This window comes from Eretmochelys imbricata, chromosome 7 (assembly GCF_965152235.1).
Source record: "Eretmochelys imbricata isolate rEreImb1 chromosome 7, rEreImb1.hap1, whole genome shotgun sequence".
Classification (NCBI taxonomy): Eukaryota; Metazoa; Chordata; order Testudines; family Cheloniidae; genus Eretmochelys; species Eretmochelys imbricata.
Genome location: NC_135578.1, coordinates 35,924,319 through 35,949,060, shown reverse-complemented (window position 1 = coordinate 35,949,060; position 24,742 = coordinate 35,924,319). Strand labels below are relative to the sequence as shown.

Sequence of the window (24,742 nt, the reverse complement as noted above, 5' to 3'; positions counted from 1 at the left end):
TATATTTAAGGTAGTTAAATGACTAAGAATAAAGAAAAATAAAACAACTGAGGACATTATACAAATAGATTGATGTGGTTCTGTCTTGGGAAGATGTTAATAAAGGGTTATCTTATTATTTTTAAACTAATTAAGCATAATGCAGCAAGAAAATGAATATATAGGGCAATCCTCATTAGGGCACTATGGGAAAAGCAGAGAGTAAATTATACTTCAAAGTACCGGTATATTCACTTTAGCTGCACTGAGATGAAACTGCTGGTATCCTGTCGCAGTAGCAGAGACAGCAGTTGTTCCAGACTCGTGATGAACTTGAACAGTTTGCAAGCCTGAAACAAAAACAAAATGACAGATTTACAACAGGAAGAGCTGTTTACTAAATTTTAGCTTAAAGCACCCCCAATGAAGTCATATTTATCAGGCTGCATGGCAGAAGGAGAGGGGAGGTTATGGCCATTTAAAATTAATGCTCAACATATTTTCCACTTTCATTTTATACATTTTTAAACAGCCAAGGGTTTTCTTTTTTACATACAGATTTCTCTTGGAAAAATTTTACACCTAGTTAGAAAACAAGCTTTAAAAAATTAAAGCTGATTGAATGTTTTGCAGGTCAGATTATAGAACTCCATTTTCTTGGCTTTAGCACACAGGTAAACTACGGCCCATGGGCCACATCCGGCTTGTGGGACTGTCCTACTTGGCCCCCAACCTCCTGGCCTGGGAGGCTAGCCCCCGGCCCCTTTCCCCCTGTCCCCCTTCCCCGCAGCTACGCTGCCGTGCGGGCAGCGCTCTGGGTGGCGGGGCTGCCCACTCATGCAGGGTAGTGCTTCTGGCTCCGGCCGAGTGGTGCTGTGGCCAGACATACTGCTCTGAGTGGCATGGTAAGGGGGCTGTGGGGTTGGATAGGGGATCCCGGGGGGCAGTCAGGGAATGGGGAACAGGGGGCGGTTGCATAGGGCAGAGATTCTGGGGGGGGGCAGCCAGGGAGGTGGCGGGGGAGGTTAGATAGGGGGTGGAGTACCGGGAGGGGGCGGTCAGGGGACAAGGAGTGGGGGGGGAGGGGGGTTGGATGGGTCGGGGGTTTTGAGGGGGGCAGGCAGGGCGCGGGAGTCAGGCTGTTTGGGGAGGCACAGCCTTCACTACTATGGCCCTCCATACAGTTTTGCATCCCGAAATGGCCCACGGGCCAAAAAGTTTGCCCACCCCTCTCTAGCATAAACATAACTAATTGTAATTAACCCAGTTTTCCTGCAAACAACATAGTGCATAATCTTAAGTGATCTGTACCATGCATTTTCTTCTGACCACTTCCATCCTCTTTTAGAGACAGCTCCATCGGCATACTGGGCTCAATGCTGGCTAAGGAAACTTTTGTTGATTCCCAGTTAATACCAAGGGAACTGAAATTATCAAATTTACGCCCCTGTTGGTCAAAAGCAGCCAAGTCCAATACCGGATTGCGATAGTTTGAAACAGGAACCTGAAAAGGAAAAAAAAAATAATAATTTGGAGGGGATCCCATTTTGCTAGGATCCCATTTTGATCCCTGAAAAACAGTTATGTGCAGCAGAATGGCAACTTTCGAACAAAGACATCACTTTTATGAGATTTTTAAGGTAAAGTTTTGTCATCAGAACATTTCATAAGAAAAGTAATGGTAAACCAGCCACCAATGAAAAGCCATATTAGATTGTACTTCAATTTTTTTTTTTTTTTTTGGTGCCAATGAGTCTACTTATAAAACACTTGAGCAGTCTCTGGATTCTGAAAAATCAAAGGGGTCTGGAGATATTAACTTGCTATTACACATAAGATGCATTTCAGGGTTATAAATCTTTCCAAGGGCTACTAAGATGATATAAACTGCAAGTCTGATGCCTGAGGAGTTTGTGACAACTGTTCAACCTCAAACTGTTTTATAAAATGTCAAAATATCTACCTCAAGACATTAGAAAAGACAACTAAGAAAATATATAAAGTTACATATAAAGGCATGACTTCTAATTTTGTGCAACTAAAATGTTTTGTACTTATGAATGCTGATGCTAGGATGCCATGAATATCGCATGCTAGCAGGGGAGCACAAAATTTTACTCATTTGGATGATGGAGTCATATGTCCTTAACGTTGGCATAACCGCCAAATAAACACTGCCTATGTATTCTGGGCCAGATTTTCAAGCATGCATGCACTTTCACATACGCCTAAATTCAATGCACAACACTCTCTCCCACGCTAATTCATGCACACATGTAAGTATTTGTACACAAACAGTTGCGCCTACACAAGTTAGGCACATGTGCATACTTGCAAGCATTTTAAAATCTGGTTCCATGGATACAATAAACTTGGACCATCCAGATTAGAATCAAAGGGTATGAGGAACAACTTTTTGTACCCAGAAACAGTTGTCAAAGACATATTTTTGTTTAAAGTCAGATAAACAGGGTAGCTGACCTGCATGTTGTTTACATTAAGTTTTCAAACAAAAATACAAAACAAGGATGTTATCAAATACACACCAAGAACAACTGGGAGGTCAGGAGAAGGAAACAGAACAGAATCAAATTTTGCAAGAAACCCATGCATAGCAGAGAGTACATACAAGGAAGGAGTTCCCCTGTCCTTATCCCAGATGACCCATGAAATCCTAGGAGACGTCACTTGAGAGGCCCTCTGACAGGGACACTTGGGGGTCAGAGGACATGACCCACATAGTTTTGCACACACATCCTATTACCTGGTATGGCCCCTATACACACACTGGAACAATCCCTTTAATAACCCTACTCTCTGATTATTCTTGCTCCTAGCACGGGTGGAGTTGGAACTAGTGCTGGTCGGTCAGAACATAGGTGCTCAATATCACTGCTCTTGCAGCCTGTGAGCACGCCTGTTTCGGGATATTGCCACATGGAAGCACACTTTGCCTTTTAGAGGTGAAATGAATGGATTGCTCCTGTGTCATTATCAGACTTACCACTTGCTTGTTTTGTTGCAGCAAAGGGCAGGATAGGTCAAGCTGAGGATTTGCATAAATAGGAGTCAAAGTGAGTCGGGAAGGGGCTGCGCAGATAAATTTCACAACGGCTGGTTCAATGGCTGGAAAAGGGTTGGTAACTGTGGGCTTATTTCCAACTGTTAAGGCGATCACCTGTATAACATTTGGGAAAGTCAACAAGGTAGATGAAAGCAAAGAACAACTGAGTGCAGGTATATTTTACAGGTACAACTATCCTGCTTGAGGCATCTCTGTTATTTTCTGGTGTCGAGAAAGAATAAATAAGATATGATACGAAGGGCTCATGAGTTCATGCCCCAATCACATTCTATACCACAGACAGACAAGTGAAGAGGATACATTTATTTTAAACGCTGTTCCAGACCATTATCAAAGCTCAAATTCTCAGTCCCTTTTCATAGTCATTACTATCTCACCAAACTGACAAGAAGGCAGCTTTCAGAGCTTATAAAGATAGTCATCTGGGCTCACTCTCTCATAGGAGGGAAAGGAAGCCAACAGGGAACTGGGCTGGAGGTCCTGTAGCCATTTCAGCAGCTTTAAAAACTGCATTTGTTTTTTCATTTTTTACCCACAGCGCTCTCTCACATGATAATATCAGACTGAATTAAGTACAGGCACCTTGGGTTTTCCCCTTGTTGGCTGTCTGTGAATAATCCCTATCAGCTATTGGTGAGAATTATTGCAATGCCATTCAAATGTGACCATTTCTGAGTCATGAAGGTTCCGAATTATATTTTGTTACAAGAGTCCTCAATTTGGAGGTAACAGCAAGAAACTGTTTCTTTTGGACTAACCCTGCTAGATTCAACTGGGTTTTGTGCAGTATGCACTTTGGGATGCCAGCTACATTGGGCAGTTAATAGCCCTTGGAAGATGATTAGATAACTGGTCAAAATGTAGACCACAGCAAGGCAATATACAAATTGAACAGTATCTGCAGGCAGGGGAATTCACTTCTACTACATATTGCAGAAACAAGTGCTAATGGATCTTGGCTGTGTGTGTACCCAATCTTTGAGCATAAGAACTGGGCACCTTCCCGTAAGTGACTGAATAAGTGGCATACCAGACTGGTACACCATGGAGAGAACTTGGGGCCTCCTTACTGATATTTATTCAAGTCAATGGAGCTACACCAAGGATTAGTTTGGTCCAGTATGGCAAGTTAGACTAAAGATTTCAGTCTCTTCTTAAAATAACCTTTTGCAATTATCGTATTCATGGTAAATACATTCAATGGCAGCTATAAGGATTTATCTGTTCTAATACCTTCCATGATATAAGGTTACTATGAACTGGCTTCATACTACAATAAAGCCATTGTAATCTTTATAACAATTTCAAAAATGCTTCACTCTTGACTGATACCAGACTAAACAGAGTTCATAAGCAACAGGCAGTCATGTACTTATTCAAGTTCCATACTGGCTTATTACAAAAGCTGTTAATCATTTGGAGGCTATACTTTATCATAAATCAATCTGGTTTCTCTTCTCAATTACTCTACCCAGGATTTGAGAGAGAACAACATAAATACCTTCTGGTACTTACTTGTTCTCCCAGGGTTTTGCAAGATACTCTAACCCAGTGCTGGAAATGATTCCGAGATGTTGGAGGCCCAAATAAAGATAAACCAATACTTTCTGTATCTTCAGCAGTGATGTTCCTAAAGAATTTTGAAGGTTCTTGTACCCATGGTCTGGGTCCACCTTCAAACAACATGTCTTTGGAAGAACCCAAAGTTACCAAGGCAACAGAAGAAGGATCTATAGTCTGGAAATGAACAAAAGTTATACTCATGCATATATACCATGACATATAATATACATACATACATACATATTATATATATATTTTATACTGAAATCTATCAGGTGACCATACTTTATGTGACATTTTTCTCATTCTCTGTGGAAGAGCCATTTGATTATCATCATTTCTGTTTAGCCGATGATCTGTTCTCCCAAAACTTTTATAAATATGGTTAATTCAGAACACAGGAGTATTAAAATGATTATCGACAATTAAAAGCAAACTTAGCTCATTAGGGCTATGCCCACAGTGCCTCAGGAACTCTGTTTTTCCTTCTATTGATAATTCTCCAATCTCCCCCTCTTATAGTAACTGAGCTACTCCAGGAGGAAGAGATTCTGAGTAAAATCCTGGTCCCACTGAAGTAAATGGCAATCTTCTCATTGATTTAAATAAGGCCAGATTTCACCCTCTATCTTTTGAGACCCTTCAGGTTGATTAATCTCCCAGGTACAGCCTTTCTTCAGAACCTGCATTTTACACCCTGACTTTATTTACCCTACTAAATGAAACAAAGGTCTCACTTCAAAAGCCTACAGGAATACTAGAACTAATTCTGCACGGATTTAAATCCTAGCCCATCTCATTGACATTGCCTGCAGTGAAAATCAATGCAGAAATTGGTTTGACATTTTTAATACACAAAGAATCATCTGTTTCAAGTGTTCCACAACCTGATGTTAGTAAGACAGACCAAGACTGATCTGGACATAGGATGGTTCAATACTTTCTGTGAAAATTCATGCATGCTGGTTTGAGGGACATGGTTATAAAAGCTGGGCACAGACTAATTTTCACTCAACCCTCATAGGTTATTCTCATTGCACAGACATCCACATGTTGCCAAAACTGTAAAGTTTATTCATTCATGTGCTTTTGCTCTGTCCTTCTTGGCTCCTAACTATTTGTCTTCTTATGGCAGGGATTCTTCCACTTTTTCGCTCTGTGGACCACTTCATAAGAGACATTTTAATGGAAGACAACTCCTCCCAATGTCTCACCCCTGCATTTTTACACATAAAAATATTTCATTATTCAGATGGTAACAACAAGGAACGGTACTATGGATCACTGCTTGAAAAACACAGTTCTAAGTTCTTTCTAAAGGCCCTGTCACAGTGCTATCTAAGCACTGGCTAATAATGAAAAGATAACAGAGTAATCCCTAAAGTTGTCTATCCTCCCCCTTCCATATACCCATGTCCCTTTTATTCATTGCTCCAGAAGGGAAGCACTAATGTCATATCTGGACTACTTCTAATGAATAACTAATATCTTAACTCAATGGGAGAGAAGATCTTTTATTCTGTTCTGGATATCTCAACATCCTCCTGTCTGAAAGATGTGCAAGGATCTCCTCTTTTTTTTTTTAAAAAAAAAAAGACTTCTTTGATCTGATATGGAATCCATTTATTGCTTCTGTTAATTTCCCCAAACCTGGTGTATTCCACTTTGTAATCTCAATCTGTGTATTTTAACACCAAGAAATGAAACACTCATTCTTCAACTGATGTAATTCATATAACTTTTTCCCAGTTGAATGGACTCCCCATCCCCTTGTTAATACAATACCTATATTCACTTGTATTATCTCTTACATGTCAATTTAATCTTTCAAATTTACTACCTGTGCTGTGTTCAGTCTTCAAACACCCAACAGTTTACCTAGTTCATAGCTGCTGAACTGAAAATTTATGGCATCTTTGCCCTATAAAACTGTATTGGGAGTTAGGTTTTTTTATGTAGTACTCGGAGCTGAATTTAGAATACTTTATAAAAGTAAAATTGCAATAAATATAGCCAGTAATTAAGAAGATGGAATGATTATTGGCAAAGGCGAAGCAGAGTTCAAGGGATGGCAGTGGGACACAGCAGCAAACGGGCTCTTATTTTATTTATTTATTTTATTTTAACTATGTTAATTAAGTATACTGGGTTAAGACTACTACTGTGTATTTCTAAATTGATCCCCACTTTCAGATTGTTGGACAGAACCTGCCCTTGTCCATAAATCTCTACAATGAGCTTTGAGGATGAAACACAAAATTAGTGTTTTAGTTCCATACTGGTGAAACAAGATTTCTTTTACTCTGATCAATGCTGTAGAAACAACTCTTGGACAGAATGTTATCTTTTAAAGTGAAATCATCATTAGACATAAGAAAATTGATTTATTCCAGATTCTGAAACACTACTATCCTAACATGCAGCAGTGGTAGCCTCTGTGGATTCAGTCGTTGGCATCTAATCATGAAGCTGACACACTGTCCTATGCTTCTTAATCATTCCTTGGACTTGTGAACACTATCTTTTAAATGAGGGTCTTATTTCACTTTGTAACCTGTCCAATGGTGAAACACCTGTCACATTTTCATTGTTTGCAAGGAAAAAAAATACTCAGTTCCACAGAATATACAGGCCACCAGACTCTGCCTTTTTCCCAAATAATAGTTTTATGTGCTATGACTAAAAGGGTAATAAGCCATGCTTGCTTCTACCTACTGCTGTGGCCATGCAATTGTGACTGCTCTCATTAATAGCTTATTAGGCCAATTGTTAATCATTTTAAACAGACAGTTAGATACAAGGAAGGGTTTGAACCTCCCACCACTTCGAAGTTTACTGATGAGTAACTAACTAATTCAACAGTTACATTTTGGAGAAAAATATTGTATCTGAGTTCAGAAAGATTCAATTTCTTGAACTGATTGACAAGTCCAGATCCCTTTATAAACCTTGTACTATGTGTTATCATTTAGCAGCATACTTTCTCTATTTAATTCACCTAATAGCACCTTCATCTCCCAGGATTTTATATTACTGTTATTGAGAACTGCAATACATTGCCTTTGCTTCTTTACTGTGCTTTTTATATTTCCTTTTTGAAGAGAAGATGACTGTGGGCAAACTTAATATTCATGGAAGTTAGGGACTAGCAAAACTAGCTAGAAACAGGAATAGTCTGAACAGCATGTGCACCCAAGTTCTCCTACTCTCACATGAAATGTCCCTAGCCTCTGTTTGCCAGAAGCTGGGAATGGGCGACAGGGGATGGATCACTTGATGATGACCTGTTCTGTTCATTCCCTCTGGGGCACCTGGCATTGGCTACTGTCGGAAGACAGGATACTGGGCTAGATGGACATTTGGTTTGACCTAGTATGGCTGTTCTTATGTGTTCTTATATGCACCACTCTGCCAGCAAATCAACACTCATGCTGACAGTATCCCCTAGTCCTAGGTCTTTTCTTGAGTCCTGTCTATCTGTGATTGTTTTCAGATAGCACCAAGTCAATGGACTATCTCATTTTCATATACTAGCACATAATATCAAATCTCAGTTAGGAGTTGAATGAATTTTCAAAAGTAGACTGTTTTAAGACCAGCAATTAAAGAGAATATTTTACTACAGGCGTACTTTTAGCGGTAGGTAGGCAGCAATGGTGATGCTAGCACTAAGGTGGACTTGACCATGAGTGTAACTAACAACAAGTGTCGTGTATCCTTGTGCCTCAGCTTTCACTCTGACTCCACTGCAAAAATCAGAACTTGGCTTAAGTCTCCCTGTCAAAAAACAAACAAATAAATTAGAGTAAACATTTGGGGAGAATAAGCGAGACACGTCAATACAGATTTTAATATAGCTTTCTTGACAGTATTACTTTTGTGCTAGAAATATGCAGGGAATATGTACAGATAATTTCAGTGACTGAATGGAGGAAATGCAATACCCATAGCTCTATTAAATAATGTATTGTCATTAGCCTCAAAACTGTCACCTTATGAAACACACAAACTTATTAAACTTCTTTTCCTTCCAAATTTTGCTAAAAGGACATTAGTCTTCTCTTTGGGATACAGAGTAATATAATTTGCTCTTTCTTTTAGCAGAGTATTTTTCCCTGCTGTTCTAAATTGAAACTGGCTTGTAATTAAGCCAAAATAAAATGCACAGTTAAAACAAATGCACAGTTAAAACTGCACAGAGCATGATGTATTACCTAAACTCAAGTTAATGATTAAGTTTTAAGTTTTATCTAGGAGAAACTAAGTTGCTAGTTTCATGGCATGTGTCTGTTTGCTGACCCAGGTGTTTTGTGGGGTTTTCTTTTCTTCGCTCTCCTTTTTTCAGTTTGACTGGATTTTTTTAACAGAACAATGGCAATTAAGGTACATATACAAACTAAGTAGAATGACATTTAAAAGAGCTGCCTCTTCAGCAAGCAGATGCTGTAAGTCTAACAATAACTGCTTTGGCTGGCTCAATAATACAACACAAGGAAGAACTAACAAGAAGCAGGCTAACAAAGGATTGTGGGTGCAAGGTCCAGCAGACACCAGATGACAATAAAGTTGCTCAGCCTGTTAGTGCAGAAGGATTCACTAATGGCAAATTTAGAAGAGTTTGCACATTCCATATTCTGGTCAGACAAGTGCTATAATGGTGGAAACAGCTAGGGAAGCACCTGAGGAAATGCACGGCTTAAAATAGTAAGCTTCAGAAGGACAGTACTTTGGCCCTGCTCCAATGACTGCAGTGAATGGAATTTAAGAAATTGCTATCCTCGGCCCCCATTTCTCCCAGAAAACAAGCAAACAATCAGATGGGTGAACGGCTTAATAGAACTGAAAAGGGAACTTTATGCAAATTTGGGCAAGGTATCATAAGTGAAAGAGTTTGGTATCTTCCCATCAGCCAACGTGCCTCCCCAAAACCTGACTTAACTGATCATCTCTGGTGAGGAAACCATCAGGTTTGTTACAACAAGGACTTTGAAAAAACAGTGGAAAGGTCTGGGGTAGAGCAGCGTGTATGTGAGTCTGAACATTCCTCAGCGTACTCAGCTTATTTGTTGCCAGAGATTTTGGTATCCTTAAATATTAAAAGACAAAGAAATAAAAATGCTCCTCCATAAAAAAGAAAATAAGCATCTTCAATATACAGAAATCTTGGACTACTATGGTCTCTGTATTTGCTGTTGGACATCTCTCTAGTTATCTGCCATGAATCCATTAAAATAGGCCATTACAAGTAGGTAAATGATTTACATTTGTAATATCTCTATTTGTCTTGTAACCTGAACTAAATACATAGGGTTTTTTTTGTTTTGTTTTGTTTTGTGTTTTAAACTCACCTTGGAGTGGTTTGAAGACGCCGCGGTTTTCTACCTCCACGACTAAGTCAAAATGTGAACAATCGCTGAGTGTGACCATCTCACTGGTCTCAATATTCATTAGGCCATTAATCCTCAAGGGCAGCTCCAGTATCTGACCCACACGTGCTTCAACTTGACACGGCGTGAACTCCATGCCCCTAGGTTCAGTTACATATACCTGAGACAGACAAGAAAAAACAAGGAGGTAAGACACAGCTACATAAGGAACTAGAAATAAAGTTTAAGACTCACTAATTATGTTTTCCTCCCAAACATCCCCTCCCAAGGACACCTCACCACAGTCAGCTTCCCTCTGAGAGAAGAGGGCTAGGAACAGCCGTTCAGAGCCCCACCAGTGCTGTTCCCCAAAACTGATGGGGGGGGGGGAGGGAGAGGGTGGCGCGAAGAAGCGTCTAGAAGCGTTCCCTAATGCCAGTCTAGAGATCTTTTCACAAGTGCACTGAAACCTGCACCTATTTTTAAGCACTCTGTAATCTGTTGCCAATTTTATTCTGGGATCATTTTAAAACATTGGACCTCCCCAAGCATAAGATACTGCCACAGATTCCGACAGAGGAAGTTTCTGAGCTGAAGTTCCACTGGTATAAGGGCTTGAGCCAATCCCACTGAAGTCAAAGAGAGTCTTTCAACCAGTTTCAATGGGCTTTGGATCAAGAAAGGAGATGGCAGCAGTGTATGAGGGAAATGCTGGTGGGGGTTTATATTAATTTTTTCTTTAACTATGTTAACAGACTCTGATTAAGGGAGTCTTTCTTCAATAGTGTATTTATAAGAGATTGTCATTTTACTTACTAAGATTTCTGCTATAATACCAAAAAACCCCAAACTATACCAAGCACTGAGCATCCTTGACAATCTGGAGCTTGATCCTGCAACTTTTATTTATGCAGGTAATCTTTACGTGAGACGCACCTCTGAAATCAAAAGGGTTATGTGTGTAAGTAAGAGAGGGAGCATCAGATCCTCGGAGTCTAGATGATCTGAAATGATTAACAGAATGTTTAAAGACATTATCTGAAGTGTTAATGAGCAGGCCCTTGAATGGTATTTGTTTGTTTCTCCGATTTGTTACCCTTTCGCTAATGTTAACGAAATCATCACAGACTGATTGTAACACTTCATAACCATTGCTGTGATCAAAGCTTTTCATTTGCAGCATCTTTAACTTTTTAAACCATCTGCCAAAAGCTTCAGGGCAAATTTAGACCATATGGTATGGTGTTAAAACTGCAATCCTCATGGAACATAAATGACTATTCTTATAACTTGCTTATCAAGGTCAGCAGATAAAGCTCCTACCCCAAACACTTCAATTTATTCCAAACAGAATACACAACGTTTAACACGTTAGCAGAGATATTTAGTACCTTCACATGATGCTCAGTTTGTTCAGTGTACTGCTCTAAAAGCTTGCATGGTAAGAAGCATTTTTTTGAGTTATTACCGTCTATAAACTTTTAATTGTATTTGGAAATACAGTTTTAATTAAAAACATCATTTCTGAACTTCCTGCAGGCAACTGTCATATTGCTAAAAGTGACATCTTTGGGACACAGATAATATGGGCGCAGTGTCACAGAAAGATTGTAAAGTAGGTCCCATCTTGCTTTAACACTGGTTTAACAGCCAGAAGAACATCACTTTGTACACATTTAAACACTATGTTTAATGTCCATTTAAACTACATTTTGTAGAATTGATGTAGTTAACTTAAAATACATTAAAAGCAAGCTGCTGCACCCTGCAAAGCCGGTGCAAATACAATTTTACCCAGCAAGTTTTGTTTCGAAAGATTTTTCCCAACACAGTCATATCAAACAAAAGTCTGGCTGCTTAAATAGCTCTCTTTTCATTACAGGACAGTATTGGAGAGTCTGACAAGCACATACTCTCTCACACCCTTGCCCGAAGGAGCTCTGAAGCAAACAAAGGTACAATGTAGAACCTGCAGGATTTTAGCTATGCTGGATACAGGAGGTCATAAAAGCGGTTAGGCATTTTGGGTCACCAGTGTCTGCAATTTTAATCTTATCAGTTCACTTCACATCAGCTGCTAAATTATATCCATGCACCTGTTATGCAGGTGCACTCTTCCAAGTCTACAAATGCTCTTCCGAACTCAACTGCCACCTTTTCTTGGAGATGGACAGCAATTTTCTTTTCTTCTTCTTTTTTTTTTTTAAGAAGACTCTCAGTTGGATGTAAGGGTGAAAGGTTCGCTTGCCAGACTGGGTCTCTCATTGCTTGGCATAAATAAGCATATTCCAGGTGAGGAGTTCTCTATTTATGACCATATTGTACACAAATATACAGGCTCCAGGTCTCAAAATAATCAAATAATTCACACACAAACTTGCAGCTCTCAACCACCATCTCTTACTTCTACTGTTGGAGTTCAGGAGCAAGCTTTTACCCCTCAATTCAGGTTCTCTCTACAATGCTTAGCTTTTTAAAGCTATACTTCTACTCTGCCTTTTTCGAAAGCCTGCATTCAGGCCATGCTCATGCTTCAGAGGCTGAATTTGACTGAGGCTGATACAGACAAGAGTATGCCCATTTTGGCCCCAATCCAGCTTAAGAAGTTAAGCACATACTTATGTGCCATGCTAGACTGGGGCCACCTGTATTCCTAAGAGCACCAAGAATGCCACACAACAGTCGAATACAATGAAAAATAACACCGTTTTTGAAGAAGGCAGAATGCAGTTACCCAGGTTAGAATCTGACCAGAACAACTGGGGCTACTGACTTCTCTTTTGTAAAATAAAATAAATAAATAAATAAAATAATATGGTTTATCCATTCAGTTTATTTTTTACCAGTTTATTGTTCAGGATTACTTAAAGACAGTGGCCAGTTCTCCATTAAGGAACAGGGCACCATGTAAGTTCCCCCAAATGAAAACTTCCAAAGCTGCAAAAATGCTAGGAAAAAGTATTTAAATTCATGGAGCTCCACCATAAGCATCAAGTAGAGAATTTTCTGCTCCCCCACTTCTTGTCAAGAGATTTTCTTGTAGGTAGATTGCGATGCTTGTTCCTAGATTTTTTTCCCCCACTAGGTCACTACCCCAAGCAATGATTATTCTGGAAAAGCAGTAAGAAGGGGTGTGGGTTTGCAGAGAGGTGGCCAATGCTTCCAAATGCCTCCTGACTGAGGTATATTTTTTTGTCCCCTGTATCCGTGTGAAGCAATAACCCACAGAAGTAATCATGGTGTCTTTTCTAAACACAGTTTTAGCTTGTTTTGGGATCTGGAGCTCAACTGGGTCTGTCATGTGGGATTTTGTAAAATTCTGGCTTTCTATCCTTGCTGAGAAATGCCCATCCACCTGGATGGTATCTTTTATCATTTAACACAAGGGGAAAACAAACTAACTGTTTCTGGCAGAGGCTCTGTGGGAAAACAAACAGGTGTTTTTACTTAGGGTTATCAGGCCAATTGCTTGGCCTGCAGCTAGTAAGTGTGTGTTATTTTTTCAACATAAAGAATTCAACTGGGAAAAGCCTTTCCTGGGAGAGGAGGTAAAAGGACAGGCTAAATTTCATCGCTGGGACAGACACTAAAATAGTAATTAAAGAGATAGTCTGAGAGGAGCCACCAGTAGCGTGAGCTCTGACTCAACTTGCCCGCCACAGGGCATGGACGCAGAATTCTATGGGACATGTGACCAGGGATTGTGGTTTTAGAGACACTTTGCTCCTTGAGTGACCGCTCTCCCTGCCTTCTCTACAGCCGCTAAAGCCAACTTTCAAAAGTGACCAGAGAAAATACTGTTTACCTTCATTTCTCCATAATGCAGTGGGTTCTGAACATCATTTGCCTGTATAACACTGACACCAATATCACTTCCAGTTGTCATGACTCCTTTGACTGTTACTGTAGCAACAGCCTGGTTAGAATAGGACCAACTGAAATTTCCACTTCCACCGTGAGCCTAAAACATGAAGGAAAAAATATTTAATTTGTATTAATATGGTGCCCTGTTCTCTTGGTTATCATCTACCCAAACTTCGGACATACTGCATAAAATGCTAGACACACTGAGTAGAGTTAAGAATGCTAGCACTGAAATACAATGAAACTGAGGCCCCCAACACTTTAAATCAGCAAGGCCAGGGATTAGCAGATTCCTGCCCTTCTTTCATTTTAATTTCAGATTTCTTCACACATGTACATTTTGCTCATCACTGCTGCTAATCTAAACGCCTATCTCTACCACTGCTGCAGAATTCTAATGCTCAAAGATCCCTGTGATTAATAGCACTTGCCGTCAGCATATCATTTCACAAGTCAGCACAACAGAGGCCCAGCGTATGTGATTGCTGTATTTTTCAAAACTCCGATTAACTTTCTGTTGCTGAAAGCCAAAGACAGTCAAGTGAACGATTTTAGGTCTCAGTGCAGCTAACCTACTGTACTATGGCAACTGGATTCTACCAACAGGAATTATTAAGAAGTCTAAAAAGCAAAAGAAGAGGGCAGAGAAAAGGAAACAAAAACTGATTTTTTGCTGCCATCACATCTTTATTTTTAGCCTGAAGGGTATGTTAGCAGATGTTTCTGTATCTGTACATCCAGCATACATACTGCTCCAGGAATTTATCCATCAGCAGTAAGTGATAGGTAGCAACATAGATTGCCCACACTTACCTTGGGCAATACAGAGGCCCATACACTGTGTAGGTTACATCCTCAGCCAGGCTCTCTAAGGATTCAATCATTGACAAACCTAGATATTCATGTCAAAAGGCACCATTTCCAAGAATCAGAGCTTTCCACTTCATGAAGGATTTTAAGATAAATTGCCAGGATTTTAACTTTAGTTTCATTTAGCGGAGCAAGTGGGAACAACTAATTATTCAGTCTTATGGTCTGTGCCACAAGAGAGATGAATGACTTTGCTCATTAAGTAGTATGGTAACTCTGTAGCTTATTGGAATCAAAGCAGAATACTATCTGCTGAAGTTCCACATTCACACTGAGTCAAGAACCACCGAGTTTGCCCCACCAGAAGTAACAATGTCATTCTCGATCTGTAACATTCTTATATAAAGAAAACCACTGCTATAGAATTCATAGTTTTTAAACTGCACTATGACAAGATATAAAAATAATTCTGTGGCAACATTGTGGTGCACAGCAAAAGATACTGAGAATAATTTGCATTTTTTTAAAAAACATCTTTTTCTCTATCACCCAGGTGCCGCTCTCCACATGCTATGGTCAACCTGTGAGACAATGCTCCATAATGAGAGATGCAAAAAGAATAATGTCATATTGCAAGAAGCTTCAAATTATGTGGGGGTTAACTTCTGTAGCATAATAAACATTTTCTATAAACAGTTTCACGATTCAACGGATGAAAACCAAGTAAAATGAAAAACAAGGTTCGTGTGGGCAGTAATCATAGGTCTAAAAGGAGGAATAGCTGAGACACATGCAAGTAGACTCTTCCCAAAGGAATCAAAGAGGAGGCGATTTAATATGGTAGTTCCTTTTCTCTCGTGAGCTTCTGCACGGCCTATTAACGGAAAATCATCAGAAAAAAATGAAACTACTGGCCAAACAGGCAACAGTTGGAGTGGAACTTGGGGAAACAGGCCCAGTCTAGAAGGGTGAAAGCTCAGATTCCTTAGGATAATGCAGAATTATTTACTCAAAATGCTTTGGAGACATCAGGTATATCTGGATAAACAGAATTTCAGTTAAAATAGTCAGAAGACTGACTGTAAAAATGTTACCTTCTTATGTGTATGCAGAGTGACATCTTCTTACTAGGCAGCCAAAAAAAAGTGTTGCTACTTTTTACTCTAGTTACTACTGGACAGCTCAGGGAGAACACACTGGATTCTATCCTGACTTGCACATCATCCACGGACTTGTTAACTGGGCCCTACCTGCACAATTTGTATTACTGATGATGCACAAACCAGAAAAAACACAACTTGACTTTCAGATTCCTAGCTTCATAGGGCTGACACTTGGCTTTCCTAAACTAAGTAAAGTAACATGATATTTAAACTCTCTTTTACATGTATTCAGAGCCAGTTTAGAAATCAAGAAATCAGTGACATAAAATAAACATGGAACCCCCATGATGCTATTTGGGCAGAAACACTTTTCAGAGATTAAACAAACTTTGGGATTAGTCCAAAGCCCACCAAAATCTCTGGGAGTTTATTCCTTGACTTAAAAGGGCTTGATCCGAAACGCACTGAGCAAGAGGTAGAGACTGATCTGAAAACAAGAATGGCAATAATAAACTGTCTACCGTAATTAATAACCAGTTGTAACTGAGCACTGACTGCTGTTGTGATAATTAAGCCTACAAATTTGCCCTAATTGTGAGGGCAGCCATGAGAAGTGAAAATTCATGAAATGTCACAATAGCCTATTACAACAAGCACTGATAGGAAAAGCAAGATGGAAAGACTGATTTAGTAAAAAGAAAAAAGGCTTGTTGTTATAATACAAGGATTGTGTTAAGATTGTGACTGGTAAACATGAGGAGCAGAGGACCAGAAATCAATTAATCAAAATACATGTGTCTGAAATTAGGTCTAACTGATGGACAAAATAATGAGGAGATGGGCTATTCCGCCCATCACTTCCTTTTGGGGTTCTTAAAGAAAGACTTTGGGAGAAAAATTGGTTCCTGGAGTGAGCTTCACTATCCTGGCTGCCACCCTCACCATCTCCTGAGACCCAGGACCTTCTTCATCCTAATCCTTAGAGATGACCACCTGGGATGTCACACTTTGTCTCCTCCCACCTGAAATGTGTCCTTTTCCTTCACTACCTTATTTCCTCTTTTTCCCATCTCTCGCCTTTTTCCTTTGGTCTAATAAGAGTCTGGCTTAGCCAGGAAGATTGCATATTTTGCAACACTGCTGTACACCTGTGACCAGAAAGAGACAGCTCAAAGCAATGTCCTAAACAGTCTAATGCTAGTGTCATAAATATAAAGGGAAGGGTAAACCCCTTTGAAATCCCTCCTAGCCAGGGGAAAGCTCCTCTCACCTGTAAAGGGTTAAGAAGCTAAAGGTAACCTCGCTGGCACCTGACCAAAATGACCAATGAGGAGACAAGATACTTTCAAAAGCTGGGAGGAGGGAGAGAAACAAAGGGTCTGTGTGTCTGTCTATATTCTGTCTTGGCCGGGGATAGACCAGGAATGGAGTCTTAGAACTTTTAGTAAGTAATCTAGCTAGGTATGTGTTAGATTATGATTTCTTTAAATGGCTGAGAAAAGAATTGTGCTGCATAGAATAACTATTTCTGTCTGTGTATCTTTTTTGTAACTTAAGGTTTTGCCTAGAGGGGTTCTCTATGTTTTTGAATCTAATTACCCTGTAAGATATCTACCATCCTGATTTTACAGGGGGGATTTCTATTTACTTCTATTTTTATTAAAAGTCTTCTTGTAAGAAAACTGAATGCTTTTTTCATTGTTCTCAGATCCAAGGGTTTGGGTCTGTGGTCACCTATGCAAATTGGTGAGGCTTTTTATCCAACATTTCCCAGGAAAGGGGGGGTGCAAGTGTTGGGAGGATTGTTCATTGTTCTTAAGATCCAAGGGTCTGGGTCTGTAGTCACCTAGGCAAATTGGTGAGGCTTTTTACCAAACCTTGTCCAAGAAGTGGGGTGCAAGGTTTTGGGAAGTATTTTGGGGGGAAAGACGCGTCCAAACAGCTCTTCCCAAGTAACCAGTATTAGTTTGGTGGTGGTAGCGGCCAATCCAAGGACAAAGGGTAGAATATTTTGTACCTTGGGGAAGTTTTGACCTAAGCTGGTAAAGATAAGCTTAGGAGGTTTTTCATGCAGGTCCCCACATCTGTACCCTAGAGTTCAGAGTGGGGGAGGAACCTTGACAGCTAGTAACTAGTTTGCCAGGTCTTGGAATGGCTGTTAAGATCATGTGCTATGTCTGTGTTTTTCCAGCACTGAGATCACAAGTGAGAGTTAACATCAGAGACAGAAGCTGCGTTTTCTATCTTTGCTGTTTTTTTCTCTCCCTTTTTGTGTATTTTCTTATTTTGTCTTCTTAGGAATTGGCACTTTAACAGCAGCAGCAATAACAACAGCCCATCTCAACTAACGTCTTTTTCCCCAAAAGGACAGTTATTACCATCCTTAATACCATCTAAGAAACTGTCAAACGTGTTTTTTTCCTTTCTAAATACTTTCAGGAGAAAAACCTCTCTTGCAGTCTGGGTGAGATCTTGGGCACTGAGTCCAAGTGGACCTTGTTCAGGACCTCAATCATTGAGGCAGCCACGAAAAGCTGTGGCCTTAAGGCGGTTGGTGCCTGCCATGTTGGCAACCCTAGGACCACTGGTGGATTCCAGTGGTGATGGAAGCTGTCAAGTCAAAGAAGGAGGCCTGCCAAGCAATGCTCACGAACCGGACTCCTGATATGGCTGAGAGATACCTGCTGGCTAAGAATGCTGCAGCTGTGGCAGTTGTTGAAGCAAAAGCCCAGGCTTGGGAGGAGTATGGAGAGACCATGGATAATGACTACCAGATGGCCTCAAAAGGTATTATCTGGAAAACCATTCATTGCCTTTGAAGGGGTCGGCAGGACATTGCCCAGGCTGTACTGAGTAAGGGTGGTGAAACACTGACTTCGACGAAGGAAATTGTCGAGAGGTGGAAGGAGCACTTTGAGGAACTCCTCAAGTCGATGGAAATGCCCCCCCTTCCAGAAGGCAGCGCCGGACACCTCCGGTGAGATCAGATCTATTTCTGATGCTGAGGTCAATATAGTGGTAAAGTTCCTTCGTAGTGGTAAGGCAGCAGCGGTGGACAAGCTTCGCCTGGAGATATTGAAATCCCTGGACAAGGTTGGGGTGTCGTGGTTCATGCATCAGTTCAGTGTTGCATAGAAGGCAGTGCAGTACCTCCGGACTGGCAAACCAGAGTGGTGGTCCCAATCTTTAAGAAAGGAGACCAGAGGATGTGTTACAACTATAGGGGGATCACACTCCTCAGCCTCCCTGGCAAAGCCTATGCTAGGGTGCTGGAGAGGAGGTTACGCCTGCTAGCTGAACCTTGGATTCAGGAGGAAGAATGTGGATTCCGTCCCGGCCATGGAACAATGGACCAGTTCTTTGTTCTCTCGCAGATACTTGAGGGGTCGTGGGATTTGCTAATCTGGCTTACCTTTGTTTTATAGACCTGGAGAAAGCATATGACTGCGTTCCACGAGATGTCCTGTGGGAAGTGCTGTGGGAGTATGAGGTGTCAGTGCCGCTTTTGAATGCTATCTGGTCCCTCTATTCTCGGAGTGAGAGCTGCGTTCATATTCTTGGCCTCATGTTGAGTTTGTGCTAAGTGGGCGCTGGACTCCACCAAGAATGCATCTTGTCACCACCGCTGTTTGTGATTTTCATGGACAGGACATCAAGGCACAGCTGAGCTATGCAGTGCATCCGGTAGAGGGACTCGGAGGTGGCATCTCTGCTGTTTGTAACTGATGTTGGCCTTCTTGCTTCTTCAGACTGTGATCTCCGACACTCACTCATATGTTTTGCTGCTTAGTGTGAAGCGGTTAGGATGAGAATCAGTCCCTCCAAATCACAGGTCATGATCCTCTCCCAGAAGAAAGTGAACTGCCCTCTCCAGGTGAGGGGGGAGCAGCTGCCCCAGTGAATAAGTTCAAGTATCTAGGGGTCTCGTTCATGAGTGATGACAAACGGGAGCGTGAAATCAACAAGCAGATTGGTGCGGCAGCAATGCGGGCACTGTACTGATCCATGATGGTGAAGTGGGAGCCGAGTTCTCGCCCAAGCTCTCTGTTTACAGGTCATTCTAGGTCCCCATCCTCACCTATGGTCATGAACTTTGGGTAATGGCCAAAAGGACGAGATCGCGGATACAAGTGGTGGAAATGAGGTTTCTCCACACGGTAGCTGGGCTTACTCTCCGGGATAGGGTGAGGAGCTCGGCTATATGGGAGCGCCTCGGAGTATAGCCACTACTCCTCTGGATCAAGCGGAACCAGTTGAGATTGTTTGGGCACCTAATAAGGATGCCCACTTGGGGCTTCCATTGGAACTTTACCGGGCACGTCCCACTGGGTGTAGGCCTCGAGGTCGACCCAGGACACGCTGGAGGGATTATATCTCCTGGCTGGCCTGGGAATGCTGGAGAATCCCCCAGGAAGCGCTGGAACCTGTTGTGGAAAAGGAGGTCTGGTCCTTCCTACTCTCCATGCCTCTCACCAAGAAAAGCGGAAGAAAGGAAGAAAGAAAGAAAGGAAGACGACTTTCTCCAGCTAAGGGGAAAGGCAACAGGGGCTATGTTTAAAATGAAAGCCTTAGTCAATATTTTACATTTCAAATGCTTTCACCTTCCCCCCTCCTCCTTTTCTGTATTTTCTATAAAATGTTAACAAGGATTTGTCATGGCCTGTTTGCCATGGTACCAAGCAGGCTGAGGTCTCTGTACACCAAACCCCAAACTTTGTTTACCATTGGACAGTCAGGATCATTGTAACCCCTGTGACTCTCTGGGCCCCTTTATTCCATCTAAATTAATACAATGCTGCTGTAAATGTAGATTAGGTAAAACTTGTCAGTAGACCCACTTTATAATTTAAGGAAATCAAATCAGAACATCTAAAGATTTATTTTTTATGAAAATCACTGTAACCAGTTGGACATTTAATATCGCGCTAACCACCATGATGGCATAAAAAAAAAAAGATTAAAAGAAGAAACAAAGGACCATTTTGAAAGAGCATGCGCCAAATGTTCAACTCTCCACCGGGGACAACCAACTTGAGTTACAGTGTTGTAACAGAAATGTGCAACAGTGCAGGGCGTTTTTATGTGGTTATGTATAGGGTAACTGAGTATGAGCTGAATTCTGGTCTCTCACAAGTGAAAATCCAGTTGAAGCCAATGAAGTTAATGGTGTCATTACAGATTTACACCACTGTGGAAGAGCAGAATTTGGCCCTGTACGAAATGCAAAAATAAGCCATTCAAATCTCTTGTTTTACCATATGTAGGCTGCTCCGTATCTTTTCCTGGACAGTTTGATCAGAGAAAAGATTCATCTCTCAGCATACACATATGCCAAGTGGATAGACAGGAATTGCACATGTAATATTTTTGAGGCCAAATGTGTTGGGGAATCTTCATTTAGCGACGTCTCAAGGGTTCAGATTTTGAAAGCAGTATACAAAAAGGTTCCTGATTTAAGGATACAGTCTGAACTGGAGAAAAACAAATACTGTTTGCTTTGTAAACTCTGCTTCCAGTGGAGCACATTCAAAAGTTGGTTTGGTTTAATAGTGTGCCCTGGCAAGCGTGGCAGCATGAGAAGGACAGGAGGAGTACAAGAAAGGAGAATTTTAAAAACACTGTTGTTGCATCTACTGTAAAGACAGCTTTGGCCTTTCCCTTCCAATAACCATGCTATTGGTATAGCCAGGGAGATAGGCAGGGAACGAAGAATGCCAATGTCAATGCTCTACGGAGTTGCTCACTCATCTTAAGATGGCTTCTTGGCAGTCAGTCACTATGCCAACTAATTCAGGGAACCTATTTGTAATAAATTAAGTGCCTCTCTCATTGCCTGAGATCTGTCACACTCAATTATCATTAAGTTTGGCTTTTTTGTAATTATGCTTTACTTTAAAAGGTACCAACAACAGAGACAAAAATAAGAGGTGCAACTCTTTTTAAAGCAGTTACCAGTCAGTGCAACTGAACTCCAGTGAAATTCCACCAAACACACTTTTAACGTGAACTCGCCTGCAGCATCCAGAGTTAATATGTAGCAGCAGATTCCCCAAACAACTACTGGCCTCACTGAATCTGCCAGAGTGACACTTCCTGCATTTAGATGGCTTCCTTAGCATACCTTTATTGTGTACTGATAGGCTCCTGCCTTTGGCTGCCATGGAAATGTCAAAATGTTTGGAGAAAGGACAATGGGAACATAAATTTCAACTTCTTGCTGGTTTCTTACTGGTACAGGCAATGTATGAACACCTCCATCCTATAATAAGTAACAGCGTGTATAATTATAAATGACATTCATAGCACTTTTTAGAAGAATATTCTGTATTTATTTATAATTAGGTTACTGAGGAAACACACCTACACACACACAAAAGGTTATATTTAGCACCATTTTTTTTTTTTTTTTTTTTTTTTACTATTAGCTCTGCACTTCCTGTGAGCAAATTAGCAACTCATTGGAGCAATGCCTACTCTAAATTAGATAAATATTACCACTGTCATTACTCTGGAGCCATAGATGAACATGGAAATTTACTGGCAAATTAAGTAACAAGGAGCCCACTTACCCCTTCTCCACTCCTTGTACTTCATAACCCTTCTTCACACCCTGCTCAGCCTCCTACCTACTACATCCTGTTCAGCGGGAAAGGGGCAGATTGTGGGTGGAGAATAATGCATCTATGCCCAAGGAAGGGATTGTTAATACCATACTCTGAAACTGGCTGTTACGTTTCCATCAAGAGCCTTCCATGACTATGATTCCCAATGAAGATGTTATTCCCCCTGCTGGGGTTCTGAAAGCACTGCAACTCTCGCAGACCTTAGGGAGGCCTTTTCAGAGAAGCTGACAGAGAGAGGCCGACTGCCTGAAGCAGAGGTTAGAATTGGTTCATCACTTTCAAGGAGCGGATAGGAAAAGATTTGAGAACAAACGTGTCTAGGTATTTGAACCCCGTCAACTTTCAGACATAAAACCAAATTGCTGAATGGGGAGGAACCCTTCCAAACTGAAGTGCCCTGGTGGCTGCATACTTGGCAGCCACCAAGACTGGCCCGGTAGCAGAAAAGTTTAATCAATGTTAGTTTTTAAGAGGCTTGTAGGCTGGTATGTTTGGCAGGTCCTCTTTCTAGCATTTAATGATCACTTACCAAATGACAGAAAGTGTCCCAAAATTTAATGTCATGCACAGCAGGACCAGGACATGGCACAGTGAGTCAGAATTTCCCTACACACAGTAGTGAGCCTTGACATTTACTCAGAGTGTGTGACTGGGCCCTAAGTCAGCACCCTGCTACAACCCATGCCCACGTATTCTGGATAGCTACCAGGGAAGAAATTCAGAGCAGTGCATTTCAATCACTCTAAACAAGAGGTAAATGACCCACGATTAGGAATCAATCTTGCAAGCCTTACTCAGGCAAAACATCTATTATTCATTATTTCTATTTTTGTAGCATTCAGGAGTCCTACCTACAGACCAGGACCCCGTTGTGTTAGGCACTGTACAAACACAGAACAAAAACACTTTGTTGAGCATTTTGCTTAAGTAAGGAATTCAGGCTCTGCCCCCTCGTCCATTTATATATATTCTTATTTTTGTGTGGCTTAGTCACTTAATTCCTATTTTTGCTTTCAGAGGAGTATACCAATAAAAAGATTCTGACGTGTGTGTATTTGATAATTTTTCTAAGCATATGAGCAAACTAGAACATTTCTTAGTAAGACATACCTGATCTACTACAGATGTTAAAGCAGCATCGATAATAGTTTGACCCTTCTTTATTGCTTTCACATAGTGATATGATCCATTCAGAGAGGATTTCAGAATCTCAAAATATTCTTCAGACAATTCTGTATTAATTCTGATATTCTGAAATTAAAATATATTGCTTATGTGTTGCCATGGATTAACAACATTGAGGAATACATTTCAGGACAGCCAAACAAAGTATTCTGTTAAAAAAAAAATAATCAGAAAATCCAACCAGAGGAAAAAAAAGTCACACTACACATATATGGTCAATTTACAAACAAATAAATCCCCAAATATCCAACCTTCCTCTCAGACAAATAAATAAGATTAAGCTAAAAGTTCCAAGTTTAGGTGCTTCAGATTAGAAAGCTAAATAAGGTTTTCAGATGTGCTGAGCACAGACAACTTCCAAAACAGATCACTCATGTAGGTGAATGAATATGGATTCAGATGCCTAACCGGAGGTACTGAAGTTTGAAAATGTTGACATAAATAATGTAAGCAAATGTTGTAAAGTTACATTGTATAACTATATATAGTTCAAACAAGCATATCTGAAATTCAGGCATATAAGAGGGTTCCCTCCCCCCGCCTTTGAGACAGACATCATCCGGTGCATCAAGGTCATCTTACTGGTTTCCTATGGGACAGAGTACTAGCATCCAAAAACACTGCCATCATAATTTAAGAGAATTTATTTCCATCAAAAACAACCTGTAATGTGGCAGGAAAGGACAGCACTACTTCTATCACTAAACTAATCAATTCAGATTTTACAATCTCCAATTTACAATTTCTCTATGTTGTCATCCTTAATACGCAAGGAAATATATGAATTATTTCCCTAACAACAAATTTCTTCATAATTTGGGTTAAAACTTACACTGGTGCAGCTATGTGGTATGGGGTATGAAAACACCACACCCCTGAACAACACAGCTATGCCAACACACACACCCCCCCCCACCCCAGCATATACACAGCTATGCCGACAGAAGACTGCTTGTGTTGGTGTAGCTGATGTGCCTGTGGTGGTGTTCCTCCTACCCTGGAAGGAAAACTCCTCCTGTCAATATATGTTGCATCTACACTGGGGGGCTACGTCTGTGTAATTATGTAAGCTTACTCCATAAGACTAGAGAAGAAACATCTTTAACAAGAGGTTCAAAAAAGATTCAATACCTTGAAAATGTCTGCTAACTACACTTGGTGCTC

At 40.7% G+C, this 24,742-nt stretch overlaps 1 protein-coding gene across 2 annotated transcripts in view; it reads right to left on the bottom strand.

Moving 5' to 3' along the window:
* The window catches only part of NUP210 (nucleoporin 210), a 120,933-nt gene that overhangs the window by 52,856 nt on the left and 43,335 nt on the right, over positions 1-24,742 (bottom strand). Inside the window, exons 10-18 of one of the 2 annotated variants that reach the window (XM_077821183.1) lie at positions 23,504-23,644; positions 21,892-22,029; positions 13,799-13,954; positions 9,976-10,174; positions 8,259-8,404; positions 4,580-4,801; positions 2,984-3,157; positions 1,291-1,483; positions 223-329 (exon numbers count right to left, since the gene is read on the bottom strand). In XM_077821183.1, the coding sequence (XP_077677309.1) occupies positions 223-329; positions 1,291-1,483; positions 2,984-3,157; positions 4,580-4,801; positions 8,259-8,404; positions 9,976-10,174; positions 13,799-13,954; positions 21,892-22,029; positions 23,504-23,644 (1,476 nt within the window). The remainder of the gene's footprint in view (positions 1-222; positions 330-1,290; positions 1,484-2,983; positions 3,158-4,579; positions 4,802-8,258; positions 8,405-9,975; positions 10,175-13,798; positions 13,955-21,891; positions 22,030-23,503; positions 23,645-24,742) is intronic. The other variant, XM_077821184.1, reaches the window with a different exon arrangement.